The 15,070-nt window shown below is 37.7% G+C and overlaps 1 protein-coding gene across 1 annotated transcript in view; it reads left to right on the top strand.

Moving 5' to 3' along the window:
• Positions 1 to 15,070, top strand: part of meiob (meiosis specific with OB-fold) — a 55,463-nt gene that overhangs the window by 14,535 nt on the left and 25,858 nt on the right. Inside the window, exons 5-11 of the mRNA XM_072267307.1 lie at positions 1,764 to 1,959; positions 4,187 to 4,287; positions 5,032 to 5,084; positions 5,180 to 5,275; positions 7,665 to 7,757; positions 12,253 to 12,406; positions 13,928 to 14,117. Of these exons, the coding sequence (XP_072123408.1) occupies positions 1,764 to 1,959; positions 4,187 to 4,287; positions 5,032 to 5,084; positions 5,180 to 5,275; positions 7,665 to 7,757; positions 12,253 to 12,406; positions 13,928 to 14,117 (883 nt within the window). The remainder of the gene's footprint in view (positions 1 to 1,763; positions 1,960 to 4,186; positions 4,288 to 5,031; positions 5,085 to 5,179; positions 5,276 to 7,664; positions 7,758 to 12,252; positions 12,407 to 13,927; positions 14,118 to 15,070) is intronic.

Consider the following 15,070-nt stretch of genomic DNA (forward strand, 5'->3'; position numbering starts at 1 on the left):
TTATACCTGGGTTGATCATCAAATTCAGTGTAATTCAAATTTGGAATAATATAGATGTGTATGTGAAGCTTACAAAAATTAAAGAAATACACATTGTGAGATACTGACTTATATTGAAGAGAGAGGAAATGACAAGTCTGATAACCCCCTAGAAACTACATCTCGTATCACTTTCTTATCAGCTGTATGCAACTGAAAATTGACTTAATCTTGAGTAAGTTGTATGTGTGACAGTGTTTCAGGTCAAATCATGAAATTTGACAGGGCCATGTGTCTTGAGACAGGCACATTTCCAAAGTATCCAAGCAGTGATTTGTATATAGGGGAATCTATCATTAGGAATGATATTGGACGCTCCTAAGACAATGTGTTCATAAGCTGATAGTGTAAATCCATGAGCCCTGGTGGTAAATAAAATCTTGACCTAAACCTTTTGCCCCATCCATCTGCTCTGTACCGGCCCCGAGTCCTCACTCCAACCCCAAATCTATCATTCCCCTTCCATGACTTACAAGCAGTTTCCTCATTCCTTCTCTCAACAAATACTGCATTCTATGTGGAGAAGTAAAGCCCTCCCTACTATTGAGCATATCTACAAGGAGCGCTATCATAGGAAAGCGACATGCATCATCACAGACCCTCACCATCCAGTCCATGCTCTCTTCTCGCTGCTGCAATCAGGAAGGAAGTACGGGAGCCTTAGGTCCCACACCACCAGGCTCAGGAGCAGTTATTACTCTCAATCATTGGGCTCCTGAACCAGAGTAGATAATTTCACTCACCCCAACACTGAACTAATTTCACAACCTATGGACTCACTTTCAAGGACTCTACAACTCATGTTCTCAATATTTATTACTTATTTATTGTTACTATTTTGCTTTTTTTTGTATTTGCACAATTTGTTTTTTTGCACATTGGTTGTTTGTCTTGATGTGCAGTTTTTCATAGATTCTATTGTGTTTCTTTGTACTTACTATGAATGCTTGCAAGAAAAAGAAATCTCAGGGTAACATATGGTGATATGTATGTACTTTGATAACAAATTTACTTTGAACTTCGAACTTCATTCCCATTTAAAATATTGACCTAATTTCACTTCTCCATCTCTCCATGATGCTTCCTATATTCCCCACTTATTTCTTCAAGTTGGCTATCATACTAATTCACCCCCCTCCTGAACTACTGCTATCTCTGCCCCCTGGCTGTTGCCCAACTTCATGTCATCCTTAATTTGCCAGTTTCCCCTACTCTACTTCACAAGACCGCTCTGCCAATACTATAAGTTAAGCTTTAATGGTCTTGTAAGTATATTCCCAAGCCGACTAACCAAGGTCTTGGGCCTTAGCCAGAAGTGAATTATGATATGGTGAGGCAATAACTTAACAAGTCATTTCACTGTATGTTTCTATGTATGTGTGTTATATAAATGAATCTGAAATCTCCTTTGTGCACTACATTAATATCATTCCAACATACATGACTACAGTTTATTTCATGTGCTTTTGAATGTATAGACTTATACTGTAGTCTCATGTTTATTTAATTGCCATTAAAGTAGTGCTGAAATGTAAATTTAATCATTTTTCAACAATGGGGTTTTACAGATTTATAACGTGTAAATTAATCAGAATAAATAGAATTGACTTTTTCCCAATGCAGTATTATTACAGAATAATTTTGAAAGTAATGCTTAGATCATTAAAGTTTTTTCTCTACAGATAAATATCAGATATTAACGTTTTTTTGTGTTTCATATTTAGTTGCTATAAACTTCTGGTCAGTGAGAACTTTTCAACAGTCAAGATATGTCATGATCTAGAGATTGAAACTAGGCTTCTTGCCTTGTTGCATTTGCCTGTGAAAAACCACCAGGATTACTATTCTCTTGGAGATATTACCCATAATGGGCAAAGCCTAAATGGATGCCTTATCAATATTCTAGCATCAGTCAGATCGGTGGGTTTCTTGTAACTGAATCAAAACATCTATTTTTTTCTTATGATGTACAGCAGAATAAGTTCACTAATGTGTCATTCCATATAAATTTATTATAAGAAAACTTTGCATTGAAATTCATCACTCCATTTGACAGTACACATCATGTGGTTATACTCATAGCAATGTTGTACTTCCCCTTTTATTGACGTTAGTAGTATAAATTTCATAGAAAGAACACTATTTGTGAGAGCTTAGCCACAAGCCAGGGATGAACTTCCAGGTGATTTTTTTATTTGTCTGAAACTTCCCAAAATTTATGCTGTTTACATTAGTAGCACCCTAGATTCAAAATTCAATCATATTGCACCTTGTTTTTGACCACTGTGCAACATTTACATGTTTTTATGCATTAATGACACAAATACAGAAGTTCAATCTGTCACTTCCATGCAATATACACACAAATGCATATAAGAAACTATTGGAGAATTTAAAGCTGAAAACCGATTTTTCTGGTTTAAAAACACGATGGGAACCAGATTTTTGTAGTCCTCTATTTTCTGAAGCAATTCTGTTTAAAATGGTATTCAACCATAATTACAGTAGCTTCTGCAGTGTGCAACTACAGTTTGTGAACCACCTGTGGACACAGGAAGTTGCTGCAGATTGTGTCTGACTTTGTTTGTGGTGCACGTGCTATCTTCAAACTAATACAGCACCCACAAACTGCTAGAGAAACTCAGAAAGTCAGGCAACATCTTGGAGAGGACAAAGCAGTCATTTTCAGACCAAGACCTTTCATTGGTCCTGATGAAGGATCTCGGCTTGAAACATTGACTGTTTATTCCCCTCGATAGTTACTGACTTTTTCAGATTCTTCAGCACTTTGTATGTTGCTCAGGATTTCTAGCATCTGAAAAATCTCTTGTGTTTATGATTTTCAAATAATTACCTCTTTGAGTGATTCTTTGATGGTCCTGTTGGAGAGGCAGTGGAACAGAGTCGACATTGCCATAAACCATATATAACAGGGGTTTCCACTGCTTGTATCCTCTGATACTAGCAGTGAACCTCATAGTTACTCTCTGCATGTCTTATACCTGAAAACTTCTATGATTAATCACATCACTCCAAGCAGAACTGAACATGATATCTATCTGATACCTTATTAGCACCCTGTCCAATTTTAATTTTTATATCATTGACCTCTATCATTAACCGAGGAATCCATGTACCCCAGGTTGGGAATCCTGTTATAGAAGAAACAAAAGCTGGTCTGAATTCTGTGCTCTTACTTTCAATTCCCTGAGGAGCAATGTATCTGCAAGGGAAGTTTTCCTAATATGGCCATGCTCCAATGACCAAACTAGTCCACCTGTAAAAAATCAATGTCACTATCACTCTGCTCATGCCAGCCACCACATCATCCCAAATGGTGGTGATTGATGATCCTATATATATTTCATTTTGCTGCACATTGTAGCATTAGAAAGGCTACTGATGGTCTTACTCAAGTCAAAGAGTTTGACTGAACAGTGATCAGCAAAGAGAATAAGAACATGGATTGTGACTATTTCATAGTTCCCTAAACTTACAGGAATAATATGGTGTATTTGCATGGTGTTTCATGATCCCCATGGGAACATAAAGTTGGACAATAAGTGCACAACTATAGCAAGAGATTTCTCATGATTGGCATGTATTCAAGGAGCTTGCTTGGCTCTTCCATTTGGAAGCTACTCGACCTCATAATATTCTCCAGCAGATTGTTACCCTATAAGTAGGACAGTTAGTGCAGACAACCAAGGACAAATTATGTTTACAATTAACTTCCATTTTTATTCAGATATTATTTTAAGCTGCACAGTTTCTCCCAGTTCTAACTAACCTGTGTTTTTTAGTGTCTAGTTACATTCCTTTTTCAATTGGAACTCTTTCTATGTATCCACATCTACTTTAGCTGCACTTCATAAATCAGAAGAAGCAGCAAAGGGAGAACTCATCCTGTCAACTGTTTCTGAACTAAGGAGCTTGTCTAAGCATATTTACATATCAATAATTGATGTATTTATTGCTGTGATATAATAAATTAATCTTGGTTTTAAGCAAAGCCTCAGGAAATACGTTAAAGTAAAATAAGATTGAACCTTCAAAGAATATCATTTTGATATTAATTTCTTGATGTTTATATTGGAGTATATGACATTATATCAGTTTAACATTTAGCAAAATACTTTTGTTTAAGGTAGGGGAGCAGAAGCTTTTTACCACAGCTGACAAAAGAAAGGGACAACGTTGTGAAGTAAAACTATTTGATGAAACTGTACCTTCATTCTTAATGAACTGGTCAGTATATATGTAAATGTTTCGGTAAATTTATGAGTTTGGAAGCTTCTGATCTTGAATCATAATGATTAGAATGGGTTATAAAAATCTATTTCATTTCAGGCTATTAATCTCACAGAGATGAATACTCAGTACTATTACTGCTGACAATCATTCCAGTATTTATCAATTACACAAAGTACTTAAAAATTCTTAATTTTCATGTGTGCTTTTGTCCTTCTGTCCCACTACGTAGTGTTATATAATACTTATTATTTGTCTCATTAACTCTTTACCTTGTTCTGTGAATACCCTCTCTTAACACCCCCTTGGGGTTGAAAAATCCTCCCCTATAAATTTAATCCTTTGTATCCTCTGCTAATAGCAGTGAACCTCATAGTTACATTATTTCACATTACTCCAAGCAGAACTGGACATGGTATCTATTTGATACCTGATTAGCACCCTGTCCAATTTTAATACTACTGTGGAGTATTTATGTCTGATTGTTTTGCAGTTTTTTTGGTTTTATTTCAAGTTTCCTGTACTTTTGATACTTTGTTGCCATACAACTTTGAAAATTTTTGTACAACTCCTATTGAACGTAAGAATAATTACTGTGAGAATTTAGGATAATATTTCAACTCAATATTTAAAACATCAAGTCTAATAGTTCTGGAACATGAAAGAAAACATAGCTTTCACAAATATAAACATTCAGTTACCTGTTCAATATCTAACTGACTATATTTGTGATTCTGTCAGCTGGGATAATGAATCTATACAACTTGCACAGACATGGATACCCCGGGAAACAGGTACAGTATATACTAATTTGATTGAAGTATATCTACCTTATCCTGCAGAATGCCTTACCACTTTTTATAAGTTAAATGTTTTTTATCTTGTGCAGTACTCTTCATAGCTGATGTACGAGTCAACTTTGATAATTTTCGCAACAGCATGACTGCCACAGTGATTGCTAAAACTATCATTACAACAAATCCTGGTAAGTTTCTTTTTAAAAGCTTTAGTGTCAAAACCAAAAAATTGAGTATCTGAAATCTGTTTTGCACAGTTGAAACACAATAGAATCAATGAAAATGCAGCACAGGTAGGTGGCCTTTTCAGAGGTTGTTGAACCTACTAAATCAGATCACCTTAACATATTAACTAAATAGGCAAGGGTCACAGTCCTTCTGTAGTACTTCTGGATTATATCAGGAAGTGGAAGCAGATATTTGCCTGCTAAGTGCACACCACTACTTTTGTGACAGAGCAGAAGAATTCTGTTCAAAGAGATGGGTGGTAATCTGGTTTTCCTTTAGTAGTCTTCACTAAGGAGGACATAAATAATCTTCCGCAAAGAGTAGGGGACAGAGGGTCCGGTGAGATGGAGGAACTGAGGGAAATACATGTTAGTAGGGAAGTGGTGTTAGGTAAATTGAAGGGATTAAAGGCAGATAAATCCCCAGGGCCAGATGGTCTGCATCCCAGAGTACTTAAGGAAGTAGCCCAAGAAATATGTGGATGCATTAGTGATAATTTTTCAAAACTCTTTAGATTCTGGACTAGTTCCTGAGGATTGGAGGGTGGCTAATGTAACCCCACTTTTTAAAAAAGGAGGGAGAGAGAAACCAGGAATTATAGACCAGTTAGCCTAACATCGGTGGTGGGGAAACTGCTGGAGTCAGTTATCAAAGATGTGATAACAGCACATTTGGAAAGCGGTGAAATCATCGGACAAAGTCAGCATGGATTTGTGAAGGAAAATCATGTCTGACGAATCTCATAGAATTTTTTGAGGATGTAACTAGTAGAGTGGATAGGGGAGAACCAGTGGATGTGGTATATTTGGATTTTCAAAAGGCTTTTGACAAGGTCCCACACAGGAAATCAGTGTGCAAACTTAAAGCACATGGTATGGGGGGTAAGGTATTGATGTGGATAGAGAATTGGTTGACAGACAGGAAGCAAAGAGTGGGAATAAACGGGACTTTTTCAGAATGACAGGCAGTGACCAGTGGGGTACCGCAAGGCTCAGTGCTGGGACCCCAGTTGTTTACAATATATATTAATGACTTGGATGAGGGAATTAAATGCAGCATCTCTAAGTTTGAGGATGACACAAAGCTGGGCGGCAGTGTTAGCTGTGAGGAGGATGCAGGGTGACTTGGATAGGTTAGGTGACTGGGCAAATTCATGGTAGATGCAATTTAATGTGGATAAATGTGGGGTTATCCACTTTGGTGGCAAAAACAGGAAAACAGATTGTTATCTGAATGGTGGCCAATTAGGAAAAGGGGAGGTGCAACGAGGCCTGGGTGTCATTATACACCAGTCATTGAAAGTGGGCATGCAGGTACAGCAGGCGGTGAAAAAGGCGAGTGGTATGCTGGCATTTATAGCAAGAGGATTGGAGTACAGGAGCAGGGAGGTACTACTGCAGTTGTACAAGGCCTTAGTGAGACCACACCTGGAGTATTGTGTGCAGTTTTGGTCCCCTAATCTGAGGAAAGACATCCTTGCCATAGAGGGAGTACAAAGAAGGTTCACCAGATTGATTCCTGGGATGGCAGGACTTTCATATGATGAAAGACTGGATGAACTAGGCTTATACTCGTTGGAATTTAGAAGATTGAGGGGGGATCTTATTGAAACGTATAAAATCCTAAAGTGATTGGACAGGCTAGATGCAGGAAGATGGTTCCCGATGTTGGGGAAATCCAGAACGAGGGGTCACAGTTTGAGGATAAAGGGGAAGCCTTTTAGGACCGAGATTAGGAAAAACTCCTTCACACAGAGAGTGGTGAATCTGTGGAATTCTCTGCCACAGGAAACAGTTGAGGCCAGTTCATTGGCTATATTTAAGAGGGAGTTAGATATGGCCCTTGTGGCTAAAGGGATCAGGGGGTATGGAGGGAAGGCTGGTGCAGGGTTCTGAGTTGGATGATCAGCCATGATCATACTGAATGGCGGTGCAGGCTCGAAGGGCCGAATGGCCTACTCCTGCATCTATTCTCTATGTTTCTAGAAGGTAGCTGGAGGAGTGAACGTGTGGATATAATGGTAAGGTGTACTTCCTGAAGTTCAACATGTGAATCCTGAACTTTTCATAACGAAAGTATCCATTATCTGCTAACCATACTAGTTGAATAAGGCAGATAATAAATTTCTAGCTGATTATTCAATCAGCTACCATCATTCTGCATTGTTTCATCAAGAAATTAGAAGATTATGTTTATACCTATGTGTGTTGATTGAATTAAATTATCAACTATTGTATAATCAAAATCTTCATCGATTGATGAGAAAAGATTTAAATTTAATTTTTAGAATAATTAGATAATTATATGTATTAATGCAGAATTTTGTCTTAATGCTCTGGGAATGTAAAGACACAAAGGAGGCCAATCTGTTGTTCAATTTTGCCAAAGATCATGCAGGAAATGATGATGAAGATCCTGAACAGATTAATGAGTTAATAAACTGTAAGTCTCTGAGTTTTATATTTTAAGTATAATTTAGTTATTACATTATTTGTTGGCTAAAAAATGTATAAAACAAGTTACATTACTTGCTTTACCTAACTAATAAGCATAGCTTATCAATTCTTCCACATATAAAGTAAAATCTTCATTTAAAATATTAGCTAAGATTTCAAGATTAGAAAATTTTTATATTCTAAGAAGCATTTTTTAATCAACTTCACAATTTTAAACAGTCTTAACTAAGTTTTAACTTTGCCACCAGAGCATTTGTCATTCTATGCAGCATTTATTTCTTTGAAGAGCATCAAAGTCATCGTATATCAAACAAAATATGATATGTCCTCTAATATTGTACAGTCAAGTAGAAATGATTATGGAAAACAAGTTAATGATGATTCAATGTTTATCTGATAAAATGTTTGGGACTTTTTAATGAGAAGCACTGTGGCACAATTATCTCACAACTATTAACTTGGCTTCAATTTTGGACTCTGGTGTTGTTTGTCTGTGGAGTTTACATGTTCTCCCTGAGTTTCCCTTCAGTGCCCAGTTTCCTCTCATATCCTAAAGAATTGCTAGTTGATAGGGGAATTGGTTTCTGTAAATTACTGAGTGTAGATAGTGTAGGTGAGGAAAAATCAGGGTGGAGTTGATTGACAGATAAAGAATAGTCTACATGGAAACAAGTGGGGGGATGAGGTTGATTTGAACAGTTGAACAGATTTATGTCCTATGTAGTCGGGAAAATGAGAAATAACAAAATACAGAGGTATAATTGGAAAGCTTGCAGATGATACAAAGTTTTTGGTGTTGGCGATAGTGAGGAGGGTAATATTACAGGAAAAGAATGATATTGTCCGGAAGGTAAAATCGGTAGACCAAAGACAGGAAAAATACTTAATCCTGATAATTGTGAGGTGCTTCACTAGGTGGCAAACTCTCTTAAGCAAAGGGTAGGACATATTTAATGAATGTCAAGACCTCAGGCTGTGTTAAAGAACAGAGGAAATTTGTTTATAAATCTGAGGATACTTGAATGTAATGGCATAAATGAATGTGTTAAAGAAGCTAAACAGGATACTTGACTTCATTGGCTGAATCACTATTGTAGAGAGGTTATGGTACGAATTAATTAAACTTTGATTAGCTCATTGATTAGTTACTCAGTGTTCCTCTGAAGAAGGACACAATTCCACTGAAAACTTAAATCTAGGCTACAACCTGATTGGGTAAAAATAGAAACATAGAAAACCTACAGCACAATACAGGTTCTTCGGCCCACAATGCTGTACCAAACATGTACTTACTTTAGAAATTACCTAGGGTTACCCATAGCTCTATTGTTTGAAGGTCCATGTACCTATCCAGGAGTCTCTTAAAAGACCCTATCGTATTCACCTCCACCACTGTCACTGGCAGCCCATTCCATGCACTCACCACTTGCTTCATTTTTTAAAAAAAAAATTACCCCTGACATCTCCACTGTACCTTCTTCCAAGCACCCTAAAACTGTGCCCTCTCGTGTTAGCCATTTCAACCCTGGGAAAAAGCCTCTTGACTATCCACATGATCAATGTCTCTCATCATCTTGTACATCTCTATCAGGTCACCTCTCATTCTCCACCGCTCCAAGGAGAAAAGGCCAAGTTCACTCAACCTATTCTCATTAGGCATGCTCCCCAATCCAGGCAACATCCTTGTAAATCTCCTCTGCACCTTTTCTATAGTTTCCACATCCTTCCTATAGTGAGATGGCCAGAACTGAGCACAGTACTCCAAGTGGGGTCTGACCGGCGTCCTATATAGCTATAACATTACCATTCAGCTTTTAAACTCAATCCCATGGTTGATGAAGGCCAATGCACCATGTGCCTTCTGAACCACAGAGTCAACCTGCGCAGCAGCTTTGAGTGTCCTATGGACTCGGACCCTAAGATCCCTCTGATCCTCCACAATAACAAAAGTCTTACCATTAATACTATATTCTGCCATCATGTTTGACCTACCAAAATGAACCACCTCACACTTATTTGGGTTGAACTCCATCTGCCATTTCTCAGCCCAGTTTTGCATCCTATTGCTGTCCCTCTATAACCTCTGACAGCCCTCCACATTATCCACAACACCCCCAACCTTTGTGTCATCAGCAAATTTACTAATCCATCCCTCCACTTCTTCATCCAGGTCATTTATAAAAATCATGAAGAGAAGGGGTCCCAGAACAGATCCTTAAGGCACACAACTGGTCACCCACCTCCATGCAGAATATGACCCTCTACAACCACTCTTTGCCTTCTGTTGGCAAGCCAGTTCTGGATCCACAAAGCAAGGTCCCCTTGGATCCCATGCCACCTTACTTTCTCAATAAGCCCTGTATGGGATACCTTATCAAATGCCTTGCTGAAATCCATGTACACTACATCTATTGCTCTACCTTCATCAACACGTTTAGTCACATCCTCAAAAAAAATTCATTCAAGCTCGTAAGGCACAACCTGCCTTTGACAAAGCCATGCTGACTATTCCTAATCATATTATGCCTCTCCAAATGTTCATAAATCCTGCCCCTCAGGATCTTTTCCACCAACTTACCAAACACTGAAGTAAGACTCACTGGTCTATAATTTCCTGGGCTATCTCTCCTCCCTTTCTTGATAAGGGAACAACATCTGCAACCCTCTAACCCTCCGGAACCTCTCCTGTCTCCATTGATGATGCAAAGATCATTGCTAGTGGCTCAGCAATCTCCTCCATCGCCTACCACAGTAGCCTGGGGTTCATCTTTTCTGGTCCCAGAGACTTATCCAACTTGATGCTTTCCAAAAGCTCCAGCACATCCTCTTTCTTAATGTCTATATGCTCAAGCTTTTCAATCTGTTGTAAATCATCCCTATAATCGCCAAGGCCTTTTTCCATAGTGAATGCTGAAGCCAAGTATTCATTAAGTACCTCTGCTATCTCCTCCAGTTCCATACATACTTTTCCACTGTCACACTTGATTGGTCCTATTCGCTCATATCTTATCCTCTTGCTCTTCACATACTTGTAGAATGCCTTGGGGTTTTTTTAATCCTGCTTGTCAAGGCCTTCTCATGACCCCTTCTGAGATTCAAATAAATTTGGATTTATCAAAAGTTATGGTAACTGATGAGTAAAGTAGCAAAACCAGTGAGTTCATGTTTTAAATCAGTACAATGAAAAACTATAAATGTGAAGGAACGAGAAAGTGTCTACAGATGTCATTTGTGACCTGCTGAAACATTGTCATCTTAGGGAGTACAGCTGTGGTAAACTGATCGGTTTGAGCTTGCCCAACTACAGTCGCATTTAAGAATGGCATTGGCTAATTTCTGTATGCAGCACTTCCAGTAAGATGGCTGTGTGTTCAAACGTAGCAACTTCTATGGGGTCAACCAAAAATGTTATTGTCTTTTTTAAATGTATTTCTTAAGACCTGCTGGATGTTAAGAATTTAATGTACTGCAGGGGTATCCCCATCAGCGGGTTGCTCGTTGGTGGAGAAACTGAAGGAGTTGGACTTGGTGCAAACATGCTCCCTGCAGCAGAAAGGCATCGGAGGACTTAGTGCACAAAGGTTGTGTGCAATCTAACAGCAAGAGATCATCTTAGTCGCCTTTCTTGTGATTGCAAGACCCTGTTGAACATTGTTAATGTGGAATGCTACAAGTACGATTCATTGATTTATTATCAGATGGCGAGGGAGCTGTGTGGTCTCAGTCGTAGCGAGGACTAGGTTTCGAGCCGCAGTGTTACCTGTTTACAGCCTCCTAGGAAATAGACGTCGCAGTTGGTGCACTCCACTGGAGGTGGTGTGGTACAGCGTCCAAGCAGGAGTCAGTGCTGTCCCCCACTGTTTGTTCGGCAGAAAACAAGCTATTTTGTGTTTGACTGGTGACTGCTGCAACATTCCTGGACTCAGGGACTACTTGGACTATATTTGTTTATGTGACTGTATTTTGCTGATATCTAATATGTGCTTGCTATCTTGTATGTGCTGTGTGACTGTTGGTACTATGTTTTGCACCTTGACCCTGGAGTAACACTGTTTCATTTGGGTGTATTCATGGGTATTCATATTGGTTGAATGACAATTAAAATTGAACTTGAATTATTGTGATGTTGACGCCAGCCGAGGTGAAAGCTTCTAACATGTATCCCTTATTAAAATATTAGAAGTTTTTTGTCAATAAGTAACACCAATCTTTTTGAGACGGGCCTAATTCCATTCAGAGGTTGTACCAGATTATCAAAATCCATTTATCAAAGCAAAATCATTAATTCCCTATTTTATCAAAAGATTTCTTGCTGTACATAACAGAAAAAATCACAAGTTTTTATTTCACCTTTGGAGTAAATTAAGTGGACAGCTGACACTTTTCCTTTTTACATATTTCATTTATGTAGCAGGGAATAATTTATTACGGTTTGAAACTACTGAACCCACGCTTTACATATTTTCATTGTATCTTTCCAGTAAATTCTATTGTGGATGTGTTCACAGTGCAGCAATTCAAAAATAAAGCTATAGACCACGGTGGCAAATCAGAACCTGTTTACGGAATTATGTATGCTTACATTACAATGTTTAATGTTGATTCTGACAATTCAAAGATAATAAAATCCAGATGGTAAGAATAATACTTTTATTTAATCGTAAATTTATTCATCAGAGTCAGAGGTACATTTTTGTGGGTTTCGTAATAATCTAAGTATATAGCTTTGTACATAGTGGGGAGTAATAGTTTCTGTCAGTAGATTTCTAGAGAAAACATTCTGGAAGATCTTGCTAGCTCTTTGATTCTGAGTCTTTGCTTGCCTCAGGCATAGTTCACATTTTCATGTTACAGGATGTATCCTTCTACAGAATCAGTTTGCATTTTTAAATCATAGAATTTCAGGTAAGGTTGTATAATATTGGACTATCAGAGTTCTTGAGCATCATTCCAGAGTTTGTAAACTAACTTGGATGCTTAAGAAATTAAATTTAACTGAGGTTACCTTATGGTTCACTATCGTCTTTCAGGTTAGGGAATAAGTTATCTTTATACGTGATTATGTACTCACCAAAGCATTAGTGCACAACTGCCTCAAAGGCAGATAGAGGTGGACTATAGATGCCAGAATTTTATAATAACATTTGTATCCTGCAAACAATTTTTTTTTTTTTTAGAATTGACGTGAATTACAAAGGGACCCATCTAGTTCATACAGCTACCTGAAGGGCAGTGATTTCCGTGCTATCTCCTTACTCTTTTCCCTGTTTCCTTTACTCTTCAATTTAAATAAACACTCAGTAGCCACTTAGGTACTTTCTGTTGTTTAACAATGCAAACCAATTCAGTAGAGGGATACTTCCTGTACCTAATAAAGTGGCCACTGAATGTATGTTCATGTTCTTCTGCTGCTGTAGCCCGTCTACTTCAATGTTTGATGTATTGTGCATTCAGAGATGCTCTTCAGCACACCGCTGTTGTACCGTGTGGTTATTTGAAGTACTGTCCCCTTCTTGTCAGCTTGAACCAATATGATGATTCTCCTTTGACCTCTCTCATTAACAAGTTCTCAAACAGAACTGCTGCTCACTGGGTGCTTTTTATGCACTATTATCTAAACTCTAGAGATCGTTGTGTGTGAAAATCTCAGGAGATCAACAGTTTCTGAGATGCTCAAACTATCCCATCTGGCATCAACAATTATTTCACAGTCAAAATCACTTAGATCACAACTTTTTCCCAGTTTGATGTTTGGTCTTACAGCTGTTCCTCTTGACCATTTCTGCAAACATTGAGTTGCTGCCACGTGATTGGCTGATTAGATATTTGCATTAATGAGCAGGCATACACGTGTTAAAGTGGTTATTGAGTGTATATTCCTTCGTTATGCTACTATGTTCAGTTGTTTTTATGGTAGCGATTCAATGCTTTTTAAGTTAACCTCAATCTGTATGAAAAAGAGTAAACTCTTAGTAATGTAGAGTTGCATTTTTTTTAATACCATTAAAATTTATTTAAGGTAAGAAAGGGAAACCAGAAGTGGCTGAGGATAATAGTGATTTAAAAAAGTGTAAATATCTGAAGATGTACTAATTACAAAGTTCCAAAAACGTTCAATGAGAATTTTAAAATACATTAATTTTATGTTTATTGTAGTGGTAGGTGCAGATTTTTGATCGATATTGGTTCAAACATATGTACAAATCCCTCTTGTTCATTTGGCGCAATGAACTCTTCAAGTATCATTACCAATTTTGAATTCTGGGTGGATGTGTCTGACCACACAGGCACTCTTCCGTCATGTAACTTAACAGGAAGTACAGCTGAAAAAATTCTTGGCTACACTGTAAGTATTTAGTACTTTGAAATTTTTAGGTTAAAGTTGCAGTATAAGAACTATAAATGTAATAGCTACTGTATTTTCAAGAGTTCTCTGTTCTACAACACACATTTATGAAAAGCTTTTATTATATTTGACTTTTATGCTGGGGAAAAGTAATGTATGTGTTAAGAAAGTGTATGGGCTTTATATAACATTGTACATTCATATTAAATTAAATGGTTAATTTGCTTTCTCACCACTCCCAGACATGCAAGGGAGAATTTAAGTGCTGTATATTTATGCATTGTTCATTTAAAAGTTAAATTTAATGTTTATCATTCGTTCCAAAATTTTACATGAGCTTGTGATTTTTCAGAGTTCAGAAGAGATTTACTTGGATGCTGCCTGGATTAGAGGGCATATGCTATAACGAGAGGTTGGACAAACTTAGATTGTTTTCTCTGGAGTGGCAGAGGCTGAGGGGAGATCTGATAAAGGTTTATAAGATTATGAGAGGGATAGATAGAGTAGGCAGACAGCATCCTTTTCCCAGGGTTGACATGTCTAATGCCAAAGGAATTGCTTTTAGGGTCAGAAGGGCTCATTTTAAAGGACATATAAGGGGCATATTTTTATACAGAGAGTGGTGGGTGCCTGAAATGCACTGCCTGTGGTGATGGTAGAGGCACATTTACTGGGGACTTTTAAGGCTCATGAATAAGACTCATTTATATAGCCCATGAATGTGAAGAAAATAGATGGATATGGACACTGTGTAGGCAAAAGAGATTAGTACAGTTGGCCATTCAATTACTAATTTAACTGGTTCAGCACAACATTGTGGGCTGAAGTGTCTGTTCTTGTGCTATACTACTCATAGGTTCATTTATTATCAATGTATGTAGTATACAACTCTGAGTTTCGTCTTCTCCAGATAGCCACGAAACAAAAAAAAACATGGAGTAGTTCAAAGAAAA

Source organism: Mobula birostris, chromosome 9 (genome assembly GCF_030028105.1).
Source record: "Mobula birostris isolate sMobBir1 chromosome 9, sMobBir1.hap1, whole genome shotgun sequence".
Lineage (NCBI taxonomy): Eukaryota > Metazoa > Chordata > Chondrichthyes > Myliobatiformes > Myliobatidae > Mobula > Mobula birostris.